The 17,271-nt window shown below is 42.6% G+C and overlaps 1 protein-coding gene across 2 annotated transcripts in view; it reads right to left on the bottom strand.

The window, feature by feature from the left end:
- The window catches only part of CYP7B1 (cytochrome P450 family 7 subfamily B member 1), a 193,591-nt gene extending 185,797 nt beyond the window's left edge, over positions 1-7,794 (bottom strand). The window contains exon 1 of one of the 2 annotated variants that reach the window (XM_073331022.1): positions 7,525-7,794. In XM_073331022.1, coding sequence (XP_073187123.1) covers positions 7,525-7,769 — 245 coding nt within the window. In that variant the 5' untranslated portion in view covers positions 7,770-7,794. The remainder of the gene's footprint in view (positions 1-7,524) is intronic. The other variant, XM_073331023.1, reaches the window with a different exon arrangement.
- Between the last annotated feature and the right edge of the window lie 9,477 nt (positions 7,795-17,271).

Here is a 17,271-nt window from a genome sequence, read left to right as displayed (position 1 = left end):
ATTCTAAAGGTAGAATAAAATGTAGTAGATTTTGATATGAAAGAATGAAAGAAGGAAGTATATGTGACTAAAAAGGATGTATTTCCAATTACAATCAACATTGCTTAATTTTAAGGAAAAGTCATCATGATCTCTTAATCAATGTTTACATCAAACAGTTGATGAAATTCAATAGCGACTCATAGTTAGTAAGTGACATGCATTCTCTATCCTTTACTTTTAATTGTGAACAAGAAAAAAACTGATAGGAATAAAATTTCATCAATGTTGCAACAAAGACTTGTTGGGCTATCTACCTTGTCAATAGAACATGACACTGCTCGCAGCATTGACTTGGAAGAACTTGTTTCTAAATTTGCTAAACTGAAAGCGCGGAAAAATAAATTCTAAATTATTACGTGTTACTCTGTGACACTGTATTGTGTATAATGTATGATGTATAATGATTTATTTTAAGATCCATGCTATGTTGTGCAAAGTGAAAACAATAACAATTGTCAGGTTATTCATTTATTTTCATTAAATATGTAGACTAAATAATGAAATTAGAATTAATACACCTTTGGCTTGAAAATTTATTAATGAACAATGCCACGTTATGCAGTATTCATTTTTGAAAGTTTATAATAAGCGATGCTCCGGGGGGCGCGGTGATGGGGGGGGCGCAAGGTAGAAGTTTCGCCTAGGGTGCAAAATATCCTTGCACCGGCCCTGCAGATAGTACTTCCCATAACAACAGAAACCTATGGGGGCAAAAGGAATTGAGCAACATCATAAGCCAAAGTATTTACCCTTAACATCATACAGCTTGATTCTGTTTGTTCGTAGAATTGGTACGATGTGGGGGTTTTCCCCCAGAAATAAATTATTATGAATTCCCTGCAATACGGTACACAGGTCACTAACTGGTCAGGGATCTGCTGCTATGCATATCTTGTCCTCCCATTCCCATGAGAGGTGGGACATAAGTGGTTATTCCAGCAATTTTGAGTATTCTAGAGTATTTTGTGAGTCATTCAGACACAAGAACCAATACATCATTAGGTAGGAAAGCATTATTATCCCCATGTTACAGATGGGAAACTGAGGCACAGAGAGACTAAATGACTTTCCCAAGATGATACATTATATTTGTGACAGAACCAGCAGCCAGCCCAGATCTTCTGAGCCCCAGTCCAATGCCTTTACCAACTGCAAAACCATCCTTCCTAGACCATCCCAGGGAGGAGTACAACAGGAGATGTCATTTCCTGGGGCCTCAGACAAGGAACAGCCAAATCACATTACCAGTGCTTAAGCAGCTGAAGTGGCCATTTCCACTATTATGCCTCCAGCAGGGCAAACAGATTTGTCCCCTTGTATCTGCCCAGGCCCACCAGGCTTAAGATTTGCCCCCTGTGCCTTCTTTCATACCATCCCTTACACTTCAAATAACCACCCAATTACAGTTTGTCAAGTACCTTTATAGATTGCTTAATAAAGACCAATCTATTCTATGAGGCATTCTACCCTTTTTTACCCTGTTTGTTTGTTCTGGCTCATGCTTTAAGAATGCCAATCTTTTGGGGCAGGAACATTTGTTTGCTCCACACATTCTGTGCACTGTATAATACGGTGTGCTATATATAGGATGGAGGCACCAGTCACAGTGCCATAGTTAAGGCTGAACTGATTTTGCACCGAAATAACCAATTAAAATAATTATCCCTTTATTTTATTAATTTTCTCCAATAAGTAACTGATAAAAGAATAAAGCAAAACAAAGTTCCGTTAGCATTTCCTAAAGGAGAAAGATGGCCAGAGATTCCTATCCAAATTTTGGAAAGACAAAACCAGAATTGATTTTTAAGTGAAAAAAAATGTTTACAATGAGAAGCTAATAATTTTTGGGTCTTATTTGCAACTAAAAATGACCACTTTTTTTTTTTTATTTCCATGGCATTTCCTGTACAAAAATCGGTAAAGCACATATGGATGACTTCTAGAGATTAACAAAGACAAGACAAAGTACAGATTAAAGCAGAACGAAGTAGGTCAAACAAAGTGGGAGGGAAAAAAGTAACTGTTGCTAGGTGGCAGTGTACCTTAAGCAAAGAATATTGTAAATCATAGATTCTTGTGAAATTCATCACTTACTAAGATGCATGTTACTTGTTCCCATAATACCATCCTCCACACCTAGATGAAAAACATAAACCTAGATATACATTAGGCGCAGATCTTTTTTGAGCAGACTGAGAAGAAGCACTGAAAAACTGTTTATGAGACAGACCATTATGCAATATCCTCAAGAGAATAGCTCCACAGTCCTTTTCTAGTTGCTTGAGAACTGAAAGCCCAGTGAACTGAGACTGTACAGCTTGAAAAGAGCAGAGATTTGCTCAACCATTGTTGAGCTCTAACAGAAAAAGAATGCAAAGAAATAAATTTTAACCACAACTTACATCTTTTCAACATAATAATGAATTCAAGATGTTGAAAAACATAATAAATACACTGTTTAAAACTAAATTATTTCATAGTTATTTAAGTAATTTAAATGTTTCTCTTCCCTGCTTAAAACAGAGTTAATTAGTCATTAGTTCTATTAATTTTAGGGTGGAGATGGCTAAGACAATAAGAAGTGTGGAGGATGAAACTAACACACAGGTCATGAAAATGTCTATGCATTCAATGCCCTTGCAATAAATACAATAAAAAGCAAGTTGTTAGGAGAAAGAGATCCCGAGAGCAGAGGTTAGGATACCAGAAAATCTGTCATTCCTGATGTTTCCTCAAACAGAAAACTACCTTAACATATTGCCTAAATTAGCAGAGTGGTAAAAAAGACAGGCTGATGACATCTCGTGAACTACAATTCACTTGGTAAGAAAGCTGTTAACAGGCTCACAACTTGTCACAAAGAAGGACAGGATGTTCTGGAGACAAAGATGAAATAACTTCTTTTCAGAAATATCTGTCTGGGCTCAGGAAGGTGATCTCTTCGAGAAAGATTACATTTCAGTCTGTTTTTTGGGAGGGAGTCTGAACTAATGAAGAGATTAAAGTTGAACACAAATGTGATTCAGGGCACAGTCAAGCTGTAACTGAGGGGGTTAGTAAGAAATGTCCCTGGGGGTAAATATATTCCATAATTACCCACTATAGGGTTCTTTAAAGCACAGGTTCTGACCATCACCAGAGACAGTATATTGAATTGGAAGGACCATTGGTCTACTCCAGTATTGCAATTTTTAAATTGCTACATGGTTATGTTCACGTGAGTTACATGTGCTGTATATTTTTTCATTCATCTCAAAGAGTTAACTCTCTAAGGTGCCACAAGTACTCCTTTTCTTTTTGCGAATACAGACTAACACGGCTGCTACTCTGAAGTCTACTGTTGTCTATTAAAATGTCAGCCTTGTTAACTACTTCACAGCCGATCATTTTAGCAGACACATACATCTAATATTTTTAGCCATCATAACATTTCCAGATATCATAGTAGTAAGCATGGTCTTGTCATATTTGCAGCATCAGACCCATAGGTAAGAAATGTTTGTCTCAAGGATTTTAAATTTACATCATTAAGGGCCAGATTCTGTTTACCTTACTTTGGACAGTAATCCCAATGACTTCAGTGGCACTATGCCATGAGTCAGGCAAGCAAGATATCTGCTGTTTAACCTCTTACTTGGATAGATTATCTGCACACAGAGAAGAACAGCTTGAGGAGAAAGAATTAGAAAGCCAATACTGATTCAATAATTTTATGAAGATAAATGGGAATAATCTTCACAATAAAATGGCAAGTGCTACCGGCTTTTTCCACATTAGAAATGTTTCTGAAGGGGGAGAAATGGGGAAAGAAACGAAACTCCCTGGAGACAAAAACATTACTTCCCCAGCAAACTGCCCAGTTCCTCCAGAGCAGCCTTTCTTCCTTCCACAACAAGAGATATATCTCTTTGTTGCATGCAGGAGGCAGGGAGCATCATCGGATACTGAAGTTTAACCCAAAATAATATTTGCTGTGACTGAATCAACCTTTGTTCTTGGTTCTGTTTCTTCACTATCTCTGATGTTAAGCCTTGGCAAAGACTGCTAGAAGTCAGCTTTTCCTTTGTATTATTTATTATTACTATTATTGCCAGCATTCACAAAATAAACATTTATTAAAAGGGAAACTCCTCTTCCTTCCTTTGCAATCCCCAAATAAAGTATTTAAGTAATTTAACAAAGAAACTGCACTTACCTTATCCTGAAATCTGATTACAGCTAATGCACACCTATAGCACTATGCAAGTAACAGCAAACTATTAAAACTACTAAATTCAGAAACATTTAAGACCAAAATCTTGCACACTGTAGTTTTTTAATAAGCCACTCCAAATAAAGGACCCCAATTCAGCAAACCATGCCTAACCAGCAAAGCACTTAAGTCCCATTGACTTTTATAGTACTTTAATTAAACATGTGCTTAAACTGAACTAGGGCCAGTGCTCCCCTTACCTTTGAGCAAAACTGCAGCTTCAAAAGACAGTGACCCCTGCAACAGGTCATGAGAGTTACAGGAATTAAAGAAAATTATCTCAATCATTAGGACATTTAAACTCCTATGCGGTCTGAAATGCAATAGTAATGGTCAACTAAGAGACTTCATAAAATATGAATAATTTTTCAGTCATTCAATTCAATAAGGCTTCACTGGCATGACAAGCTATACACCAGTTACTAAAGTTGCCAAGGGCTGGGGCTACACACTGGGTCTGAGGTTTGATCCTGTGTCCATTTGTCACCAGCATCCATTCCTGATGCAGTGGCAAGTTGCTGTATAGTGTGATGCCATCTCTGCCATGTTTCTCCTTCCTCTCTCAGTGTGGCAGTTTCTCATCACTTTTTGATTAAAAAAAAATCTTTACATTTGCCTTAGTTTTGCATATTTTATTGGAGCAAGGCAGTCTGCTAGTATGAAAGGTCTGTGTAGGGATCTGTAGTATTCTAGGTGGATGATGTTTTGATTTGTTCTTTCCAATGTCAGGTATATTGGTGTTTTAGGCACTGATCCAAATACTGAAGAATTCAGTTCACAGAGAAACAACAATGAGGAGTCCTTGTGGCACCTTAGAGAGACTAACAAATTTATTTGGGCACAAGCTTTCGTGGGCTAAAACCCACTTCATCATATGCATGGAGTGAAAAATACAGTAAGCCATATATATATATTACAGCACATGAAAAGATGGGAGTTGCCTTACCAAGTGGGGGGTCAGTGCCAATTCAATCAAGATGGAAGTCACCTATTCTCAACAGTTGACAAGAAGGGGTGAATTGAAGAAATATGACCACGTACCTTCTTTGAAATCACCAGTTCTCTAGTTGGAAGAAACAAAAACTAACATAATTGGAGAAACTAAAAGAAACACAACTTATCTTCTCTGTTTCAACATCATAAATAAACATGGGGAAATAGTTTTACTTTGTGTAATGAACCTATCCTTGCAACAAAGCCTGTTGCCAGCTGTGTCCACATATCTATTCAGGGGACACCATCATAGAGCCTAATCACATCAGCCACACTATCAAAGGCTCGTTCACCTGCACATCTACCAATGTGCTATATGCCATCATGTGCCAGCAATGCCCCTCTCCCACGTACATTGGTCAAACTTGACAGTCTCTACGTAAAAGAATCAATGGATACAAAACAGACTTCAAGAATTATAACATTCAAAAACCAGTTGGAGAACACTTCAATCTCTTTGGTCACTCGATTACAGACCTAAAAGTTGCAATTCTTCAACAAAAAAACTTCAAAAAACAGACTCCAACGAGAGACTGCTGAATTGGAATTAATTTGCAAACTGGATACAATTAACTTAGGCTTGAATAGAGACTGGGAGTGGATGGGTCATTACACAAAGTAAAACTATTTCCCCATGTTTATTCCCCCCCCACCATTCCTGAGACATTCTTGTCAACTGCTGGAAATGGCCCACCTTGATTATCACTACAAAAAGGTTTCTCCTCTCCCCCCACCGCACCCTGCTCTCCTGCTGGTAATAGCTCCCCTTAAGTGATCACTCTCCTTACAGTTTTCAGAGTAACAGCCCTGTTAGTCTGTATTCACAAAAAGAAAAGGAGTACTTGTGGCACCTTAGAGACTAACCAATTTATTTGAGCATGAGCTTTCGTGAGCTACAGCTCACTTCATCGGTGAAGTGAGCTGTAGCTCACGAAAGCTCATGCTCAAATAAATTGGTTAGTCTCTAAGGTGCCACTAGTACTCCTTTTCTTTCTCCTTACAGTGTGTATGGTAACACCCATTGTTTCATGTTCTCTAGGTATATAAATCTCCCCACTGTATTTTCCACTAAATGCAGCCGATGAAGTGAGCTGTAGCTCACGAAAGCTTATGCTCAAAAAAATGTGTTAGTCTCTAAGGTGCCACAAGTACTCCTTTTCTTTTTATTATATCAGCACTCTCTGTAAATAAAAGAGGGCAAAGAAGCAGTGAAGGCCAGCAGTATAACCAAGCAACATAGGCGTATATCTGACTCCAACATGACATACAACTTCACCTGAGGCTGAATGTGACAGGTCGCTAAAGTCTGGATTGCCTATTTGGTCTATGTGTGGTATATTACACACAGTTTTTCTTGCTAGGGTATGGATGAAGCCTAAGTGATACCCCTAGTAATTGAACTTTACATGCAAACATGCCACAGGCCTGACCCTACATGGCTTTTACACCTTAAATTCCCACTGATTTTGATGTGGGTGCACAAGAAATCAGCCCTCTTGATTTATTTTCAGTCCAGCACATTCCTGAATATAATGCATGTGTCTGCATGTTGCACAAATACTTCACTTAAAAATTACAGCTCTAAGACTTCTCCCAGCCCTGCACAGATCACTGGGTACATTCAATTCTGAAAACTGTGCCAAGTTTCAAACTTGGATTCGGATCCTGCCTCACACCAGTACATGGAACCTTTAGACAACGTACTCAGCTAATACAATAGTACCTGGTTTTAGCACTGCAACTGTAATAGGGGACATATGTTCATGTCACTCATTTGGTGTTTGGTGTTTGTTACTTACACTGGATTTCACGTATAACTTTGAAGACCCACAGAAAACCTCTGGCTCTAAAACTACTGCGTGCTAGACCCAGGGCTGTAACACTGGGCTCTCCAAAGGCTGCTCCAAAAACAACAACTCGGGACCTGCAAGTGGGATCTCGGGCGCTGGAGCTCAGTGCCGCTGTTTCACTTTTAGCGCCTCCCCTGGCCGGGGCCGGGCGGAGGTCGGAGGATAAACCTGGTCTCAGGAACGCAGCCTCAGGCGGCGCCAGAGCTGTCGCCTTTCGACTCCGTCTCCCCTCTCGGAGCGGCACTTACCCGAAGGACCCGGGGGGAAGGGGACAAATGTGGGTATTTACCCCTCTCCCCCGTTCGCACAAAGCCTCCAGGAAAAACAACCCGCCCGGGCTCTTCCAAACACTGTACAGCGCCTGCCTCCTCCTCCCCCGCCCCTTACCTCCTCCTCCTGCTGCAGGCGCACGCCGCCCAGAGGAGCAGAGCCGTGGCGATGGCAAGGCCGTAGGTGTAGAGCGGCAGCAGCTCCCAGGGGGCCATGCTAAGGGAGCGGGCGCGTTTCCCGCCGCCGCCGCCGCCAAGGCTGCCTCGCCTCGGAGGGGAAAGTTTGTGTCTGTTGCTGCAAATCCCTGCCTTGCCCGCAGCTCCCGTTCCGATCCTCCCCCGGCCAGGGGCTGGGTTTGGCATCGGCGTCTCGCCGCCGAACTTTGGCTACCCACTGTGCGAGCCGCTCCCTCCAAGATTGTCCCAGCTGCCGCCCCGAGGAGAGGCGGGCGGGCAGCCAGCCAGGCCTGTAGGAGGGCATGCGCCCGCCCCCTGGCGCAGGGTCTTTGCTTTCCTCAGGCCCGGGGGTGGGGGAAGTGGCCCCTCTCATCGGGGAAGGGGAAATAGATGAAAAATACGTTGCTGCCCTAAAAAGTCCCAGGGAATGAGTCAATGAGGCAGGGAATGTACCTTCTAGTAACGATCCACCTATCCAAGAATGACCCACAAAAGTAGTGCCCCTTTAACTACACTGTATAGTGAAAGTAGTGTAACCCCTGCCCCAGTGTGAACATACAGAATATCAGGGTTGGAAGGGACCGCAGGAGGTCATCTAGTCCAACCCCCTGCTCAGAGCAGGACCAATCCCCAACTAAATCATCCCAGCCAGTTTACATGGGTTTAAAGGTCCTTAAAGTGGCATAAAGAGCAGGAATACTTGTGACACCTTAGAAACTAAAAAGAAAAGGAGGACTTGTGGCACCTTAGAGACTAACCAATTTATTTGAGGATAAGCTTTCCTGAGCTACAGCTCACTTTGTAGCTCACCAAAGCTTATGCTCAAATAAATGTGTTAGTCTCTAAGGTGCCACAAGTCCTCCTTTTCTTTTTGCGGATACAGACTAACACGGCTGTTACTCTGAAACCTTAGAGATGAACAAATTTATTAGAGCATAAGTTTATAGTTCATTCCCATAAAATAGGCTGTACCAGGCAGGAGTGCTGGAACAATGTGTACGGTGGAGGTGCTGAGAGCCAGTGAACTAAACTGTAAACCTCCTATATAATGGAAACTACTTCAAGCCACTGAGTGCGGCAGCACCCCCTGCACCCTTAGTTCCAGCATCTATGATACGAAGATATCTGTCATAGTATCTGAGCACCTCCCGATCTTTAACGTAGCTATCCTCACAGCAGTTCTTTATACCACCAGAACTGCCTCCACACTAGGGGACTGTAGGGGATTGTAATGCTGGCAAAAAGTAAACCCCACACCATTCATGGAAATACTGGATACAAAAACTGTGTTTAGACCAAGCCTGAGCTGCCAGGAATCACAGTATCTTGGCACTTTCTCCAGGTGCTTTATTCTGTGTAGCTCAAGTGGTGTGTGAATTTACAGAGCTTCAGGGTTTCTGGTAACAATGTAATCAGAAGCTGCATCTCCTTTTGGTGGGGTGAGATGAAAGGTCCAGAGGTCTAACAGGTGCTGCTCCCAGACTGACCAGACAGAACCAGGGCGATAAACAGTGCTCTCTTCATGAAACCTCTCGAAGGGGAGCCAATCTTAAGGCTGTTTTAGGAGACCAATTCAGGAAGTGGAAAATTTTGGGAGGTCTACTTCCTATTCTGAAAAAAGAAAAGGAGTACTTGTGGCACCTTAGAGACTAACCAATTTATTTGAGCATGAGCTTTCGTGAGCTACAGCTCACTTCATCGGGTGCATACTGTGGAAACTGCAGAAGTTTTGAAAGCTCATGCTCAAATAAATTGGTTAGTCTCTAAGGTGCCACAAGTCCTCCTTTTTGCGAATACAGACTAACACGGCTGTTACTCTGAAACCTGTTCCTATTCTGAAAATCAGTCATATTTCCTTGTGCTACTATTGGGGAGTGCCTGATCTCACCACACTGTCATGCGGACGGGTCCAAACTAAAGCTATGGCTACACTGGCACTTTACCGCACTGCAACTTTCTTGCTCAGGGGTGTGAGAAAAAAAAACCCTGAGCACAGCAAGTTACAGTGCTGTAAAGCGCCAGTGTAAACAGTGCCCCCAGCGCTCTAAGCTAATCCCCTCGTGGAGGTGGTGGGAAGTAAAACAAAAAGTAGGATCATTCGACTGTCTAAAGGCCTCATGGGGCAAAGGCTATCAAACAAAAGCCAGATACCCTTACTCACCCTAAGGGCTTTTCTTCCCTGCGTTTATTACCTCAGGGTAACGAACATATGTGAGCTATCCCCAAATAAAAACACAGTGAAGATAAGGCACTTTAATTTTACCATGAGGTAAACTCACTGAGGTCCCATACAGAGGTACAAGGCTGACCTCAATGAGTTTACCTCATGGTAAAACAGTGGATACACAACTTGGGGCTGGTCTTCACTGTGTTTTTTTACCTGAGGATAGCTCACCTGCATTAGTTACCCTCAGGTAAAAAACTCAGGTCTTTTTCAGTGTTGCCATCTCTTGTGATTTTATCATGAGTTTCTTAGTATTTGATGTCTTATTTATACCCAAGTTCATGGAAACAAGGGATTATATGAGAACCTCAGCTTTCATTTTTTTTTTAAAAAAAGTAAGATTCTAGCCCTCCTGGTTATAGGAAAAGGCTTGCAGATGTGACCCAAATGCACCATAAATAACTAAAGTCCAGAAGGCAAATAGAAAGAACCTAAAATGTATTTCTTTCTTTTTTTAACTCTTGATTTTTAAGCCAGTCTCCTGCTACTTGGAGACCTGACTCATGATTTTAGAATGTTGAGGCTTGGCAATACTGTGTATCTTGCTCTTCAGTTCCATGGATTTGTTCAAGGAAGTACTAAGGTACTAAGGTACTAAGGTAATGCAAATAAGGGGCTCACAATCTGGCCCATAATGCCTATAACGGTGAGTAGCCCCACTGAAGTCAAGGGACAGATAGCATTACTCTAGTGCAAGGATCAGGCCTTTCTTACTGAAAAAGAAACTGACATTTTCCTGGCATCTTGAGAATCAGAATTTAAACTTCCTGTCTAGGGACTTTTTTTTTTAAAAAAAAAAAACCACCCACCATTTTGGAAATCCCAAGGGATTTCCAAGAATCATTAGCTCATTGTGTCTTTGAGCTAATCCATTGTGAATGCAGCAAATTAAAACTGAAAAGCACTGCATTGCAAGACATTATTACAGACTGTTAAATACTTTCCATTCCACAAATGACCTCTGTTGCGAAAATCCAGTATTTTACAACTTCCTTACTGGGAAAATTCATAATCTGCATACAATTTTTAATAGTCTATAAAAGCTAAAATAATAAGCGATTTGAAATACTAAACATGGAACAGATTACTGGATACGGGAGAGGGAATAAAGAGTGATACAACAGTGTTTTGTAATTATTAACACTATTAACATTGTGCATATCTACTGGCCAGAATAAAACACGGGTGAGGTCACATTTTTGCAATACTAAGGGCCTGATCCTGCTCAGTGCTAAGCACCATCAAATCTCGTTGGATAAGAGTGCTCAGAACTTTGCAGGATCAGACTTTACAAAATGCCTAACAGCACAGATTCTTTCAACTCTAAGGCACTGGTTATATGATTACTATCTAATTGCTGTTTGGTGGTCAAAATGAGCCATCTTAGTCCAATTCCCATTGGACGGAAGTTTCACATAAAACACACCATTACAATTACTCACGTAGCATCACAAATGTACACATTGGCATTCTAGCTGGGTAGGCAGAGAGGTCAAGAACTGAATTGACAGGAAGACTTAATAATCCTCTGACACCTAAAGTGGGGCCCTCCAGGTCAGAGTTGTCCGATAACACTGAAGCAGCTGCAGTGGGGAGGCTGAAATGAAACCCTGTGCTCTGGTCCTGGGTTTTAAGATGGTTTTCACCTCCCCAGCTTTCCCCTCCCCCCTTCTCCTTCGTAAAGTCTGATTACTTGACGCTTTTTCAGAAGAAATGGCTTTCCCCATCAGTAAGTATAATTTTAGATTACCCTGTTTCTTTCATTGTCAGATTTGGTCAGCAGGAGTTGACCTTACTCTAAAAACAAATTCTTTCAAGACTTGCAAGCTCTTTTTTTTTGGTGCAGGGTTTCATGAGGCTATTATAGAGCTCCTAATCAATCATGATCATGAATAGGAGACAAGTGTGCATACTATAGTATTTATTAAAGATTAACAATACAATTCCAGTTGGATTGGGTTTTAAGTACTCCACTGAATTCAAAACAGATCCCTCGAAAGCCGGTAGAGGTGGCTGCAATACAATGATGGATGAAGAGATATCTGTGTATATGTGCTTTTTCAACCTGAAGGATCTCAAAATATTTTAGTTACTTATATAAACGTAATATTATATATAGGTGTTCATATACCATGCTGGTGAGCATTGTAAGATAGATAGCTAAATAGATGTTCAGTTAAATTTCTCCTGTTTAAACTGTGACTATTCTGTACATATGCTTCAATTCAAAATGCATACTGTGTGTATATTTCATATTGCCAATGTTGTAAGATTATATTGATCATATTTTTTGTCTTATGAAAATGTAGAAGATTTAAAATAAACTTAGTACATAATGTACCATAATCTGTACAGTATGTTACTTTTCACAGGGTGATTTTGCTGTAGAATATTGTAATCAATGTCACTGCAGATAGCATGGGTAACTCAATGCCATGGGTGGCGCATGACTCCTCCATTTGGGGAAGCTGGGCGTGCCTGGACCATGACCCTGCCCCAAGGCCCACTCCCACTCAGCCCCTTACCCCAAAGCCACCCTTCCCGTCTCTCGTGCCTCTTCCCCTGAGGCCCCCCCACCCACCACTTGTGGCTCTTCGCCCCCCTCTCGCACCCTCCACACTTACCTGCTGTGCATGCGTCTTCACCCTCTCCCCAGTGCCACCCACCCCCAGCCCGTCGACTGGCCACTTGTGTTTGCCTCTTCACCCCCTCCCCCGATGCCCCCATGTGGGAAGAGGCAGAGCAAGGGCAGGGCCTTGGAGGGAAGAAGATGAGCAGGAGCGGGGCCCCAGGGCAAAGTGCAAGTGGGGTCACAGCCTGGCGCCCTTTCAGTGGCGGTGGCGCGCTCCAAAGGTGGTGGGCCCACTGTTCTTGAGGCTTAGCATCCTCTGGCCTCTTATACCCATTGCCCATGCTCAATGCAGTATGTGGAGTAGCCACTGCTCCATCGGCTAGCCTCTGTGTGCACCAGAATTTAAGTGTAAGTATCCTGCTATGTAGTATACAGAAGATCAGGGTCCATATCAGTAAGATATCAGTGCCATTTATACTGTATGTGGAACTGGTAGGACCGCCTGTAATTAAAGTAGCCTGAACATTTCCCATAATAAGACTGTTTTCCTTTATGTATACCTTTGTCAAATGTCAACTATTTGGCCAGACATTCTTCATGTCAGTTTGTTTGTTTCAGGCTGAATTTACTTTGAAATTTTCAGCCAACACAGTCAAGCTGTGTTAGAGAATGAAGCTAGGGAAAAATACATTGTTTTGTCCATGTTAAATAATTCTGATGACATTTTCATTGAGAATCTCTAGCACCCCCATGCTTTGGACCAAAGACTTGAAATTTGGCAGCGGATTGGCCTTTGTGTCAGGGATGTGCCTTGTGCCCAAATTTGGCTAAGTTTCACACTTAAAAATATCAGTTTGCACATGGTTAGTACAGACTTGCTAGATCTTTGGAGCTAAATCCCCCAATCCATCTGCACTGGGCATGATCCAGGTCAGGGCTGATCAGGACTTTCCCTGCAACTGTAATTCTGGGCTGCTGCAGGTCAGGTCTGGGAACAAAAAAATCAGGGAACATGTCCCTCATGTGCTTTCAATCCCGACCCCACTGTTGGGGACACTGGGCACTACACTAGGTAACTCGGGAGGGTGGAAGACCACGAGTGTCGAGGAAGCCCTCCTGCTCTAAGCCCGGATAAACCAAGGCCCCTTTGATCCTTGAACCCTCTGTGATCCTGCATAACTCTGAGGAAGCTAGCACTCAAACAGACAGGTTTGCACACGGCTTGCCAGCCAAGGCCAGCTTTGGCCTGGGAAACAGATAGATAAGGCAGAAATGTTTCGCAAAAACCGGTAACAAATAGGACCAAATAAGGCAAGGCTCGGGCAATGCTACTGAGGAAAAACACAATTGGCTGCTTTAACTGATTGGCTACGGTATTGTACGGGGCAACAGGTAATTGGTTGCATAAGCTTGTGTAGTGAAGTAGGAAAAGGTATAAAATGTATACTGGAATCTGCTGCATGGCTGCAGGATTTGAGACAGCTCAGTCTCCCTGCACCCTATTTAGAGCTCCAAATAAATCTCTCTGCTTCTCCACCTCGTTGTGGTCATTGGCGTGACGCACACCAGGCAACGAACCCAGCTGTTGCTTACCTCAGGCACTCTGTGCCAGCAACACCACTGAGCCCACAAAGGAGGGAACTGTCTGATTTGAAAGCAGATGGGACAAGAGCCAAACCTGGGGGGTGAGAGGGGAGTAGATTGACATAAGAAGCTGAGCGGGGAGGGGAGACTGGAACTGAAGGCTGTGGGGGAGGGAAACTAGGACTGGCAATTGGGTGGGCAAGGAGACTAGGACTGGTCTGGGAATTGGTGAGGGAAACAGCAAGAGGGCTGATAAGCTTTCTGGGGCTTGGGCTGAGATCACATGAGAAGCGGAAAGTAGAAAGTGGAACTTGTCTGGTCAAGGAGGCTGGGACTGGCAACCAATGCAATGGGGGCAAGGAGAAGGTAAGAGAGGAAAGATAGATCTGATGAGAAGTTGAGGTGCAGAGGGAGAACTGGGACCAGCTGGGCAAAGAGATTGGGATAAGTAGCTAAGCGAGGACACTGTTCAGATGAGGAGCCTGGGGAGGAAGACTGGGACTCGGAGCCAGTAGAGCATGGGAAACATGACTGGGGAAGAGAGACAGATGAGACAAGAAGCAGGTAGGGGGAGAACAGGGACTGACTGGACAAGGAGACTGGGATGGGGTATCCGGAGAGGTGAGACTAGGCCTGGCCAGGCAAGGAGACAACAACTGGGTTGAGAAGCCTGAAAAGAGGAGACTAGGACTGGCTAGTTGATGAGACTAGGACAGGGACAAGGATCGAGGGGTAGGGAAGAGACAGACCTGGGACAGAGATTGGTTGGAGGGGCAAAGGTGTCAAACTTGTGGGGAATTTGCAGAAGAGTCTGTGTCCACTAAAGAACACTTCCCTCCAAAGCCTAGAATGAAACCCACAATTCCTGAGACTCACCGTTTCTTTGTTGTCAGCAGATATCTGTGAAATCCATTTGCAAAATGTGTGTCTCATCCCCCTCTAGTGCTGGTCCATCTAGAGGATGACACCCTAATACTGCTATAAATTACTCTTTTAGCTCAAGTCGCAGAGATTGCAGTAGATCTGAAGGTTACAACTCTGCTGAAGAGCCATGTGACAGTCAATAGGTCATGATGAAATTTGGGGGTTTTTTTCTCTTCATTTTTTTTTATAAACCTAAAAAACTGCACACACAAAATTACATTAAAAGAATATTAAGGTTGCAAAGTCAAGCCCTTAAAAGTTAGGAATGGATGGATCTACTTTGGGAATAAAATCAAGGTTGCGTAGCGAAGGGGACTATTGATTCTGGGACCCCTACTTCAATTATTGCAGAAGTGGAAAGGTATGTAATGAATGAGGCAAGGGATTGCAGGAAGAGAAAGAAGGATCTCCTAGTTAAGGCAGTGAAATTCTGCCCTGGAGAAATGGTTCATAGCAGGACTGGATTACCCAATAGGCAGACTAAGCATATGCCTAGGGCACCAGCAAAGCAGGGGGCACCAAAAAAAATGAGATTTTTTTGGAAAAAGTTTGATTTGATATTTGAAAAAAGCATCAAAGTAGTCATCATGGGAAAAATCAGAACTTTGTTAGACTTCCTTACACTTCACTATACACTCTTCCCCCATTTCTGTTCTCTTTTACCACACAAGTCAAGCTCTCCAAGAAAAACAATTGGATTTGAAAACATGTGCAGACCTCTGTCAATCATTAGCAGACCACTTACACACTTTGAGGAATGATTTTGAAAGATTTGAAGGCATATCAAAATATATCTTGCCTGATACTAACTACAAAGAAGCCCAGTCCCACAAGCGAATCAGGAAAAAACAAGTAAATGATAGCAATGCAACAGAAACAGCATTGAATCCTAGTGACAAATTTCATATATCTACTTACTACACTATAATTGATTCATATGAAGAGGAGAGGTGAAGTGCACAAAGTAGTATCAAGTAGATTTTCTTTTCTAAACAATATGGACTTATCTGACGAACAATATTCACAAGGTTCTCAAAAGCTAGTTGACTCATATCCTGTTGACTTGAACATGAATCTCTGTGGAGAAGTACGGCAGTTCCACTGTTATATGCAAGCAAAGTTTAATGAAACAGGAAAAATGAAATTCAGTCACATCGAACTTCATGACACAATACTGAAAGACGGAATACAGTGTGTATTTCCAAATGGACAGATCGCACTATGTATTTTTCTAACATTGATGATTACTAACTGCTCCACAGAACGCTCTTTTTCCTCAGCTGAAAAGAATAAAAAAACCCCACAGAGAACAACAATGTGTCAGGACAGACTTGATTCACTTTCCCTATTGTGTATGGAAGCAGACATGCTTCGTCGAGTCATCTTCGATGAACGTATCCAGAATTTTGCAATCAGAAAATCTAGAAAGAAGCTATTTTAATTTCAGCATACATTTAAGTTGTGTCATTTCAAAAAATAAAATTTTATTTTATGGTATAGTATTGTTTTTATTTTGAATTACATATGGGGGGAACCATAATCTTTTCAGTGCTTAGAGCCTCTAAAGGTCTTAATCCAGCCCTGGATCATAGACATTGGAAATGGGGGAGGAGGGACAAAGGGCCATTCCCCCCTTCCCTGCCCCCCCATACACACTGTTTAAAACCTGAAGACTACTGAAGTTCAGTCTGAACACAGTGGAGAGAGAGCACGCAATGGCCTGGCCACCACTTGGGTCCCATTCTCCATTGCAGCTGCATGCCAGCCAGATCCCACTCCATGGGCCCAGTTCTGGTAGCTGGGTCTTCACCTGTTGCTGAATGCCAAAATCATGATGGCAGCTCATCTTGGCAACAAGGATCAGCTGGATCTGAGAAACAGGATGGTCTGGACCCATAAACTGAGGGCTTCAGGCTTGCCAGCAGGGAAGGTAAGATAAGGGCAGGGGAAGCATAGGCTCCAGGAAGGTTTGTCTCATAGCGTGGTGTGGGGCAGTGGAGCAGGGGCTGCAGGATGGTCAGGCTGGATTTGGGAGAGAAGGGGTGGGGGAAAAGAAGCTCAGGGAGGTTCTACTGGCTGTACTTCTGGCAAAATGAAATTTTGAGACAATGAGGCAACAGCATATCTTCCATTATGTGGAATAAGTGAAATGGATAACTGACATACTTTCTTATCAAGGAACATGGTGTTGCCGGCACAGAGTGCCGGAGGCAAGCAACAGCTGGGTTCATTGCATGGTGTGTGTCGCGCCAATGACCACAACGGGGTGGAGAAGCAGAGAGATTTATTTGGAGCTCCAAATAGGGCGCAGGGAGACTGAGCTGTCTCAAATCCTGCAGCCATGCAGCAGATTCCAGTATACATTTTATATCTTTTCCTACTTC

The sequence above is a fragment of the Lepidochelys kempii genome, chromosome 2 (genome assembly GCF_965140265.1).
Source record: "Lepidochelys kempii isolate rLepKem1 chromosome 2, rLepKem1.hap2, whole genome shotgun sequence".
Taxonomy (NCBI): domain Eukaryota; kingdom Metazoa; phylum Chordata; order Testudines; family Cheloniidae; genus Lepidochelys; species Lepidochelys kempii.
Note: the sequence above shows the minus strand (reverse complement) of the source record. Positions and strands in the feature narration are given on the sequence as shown.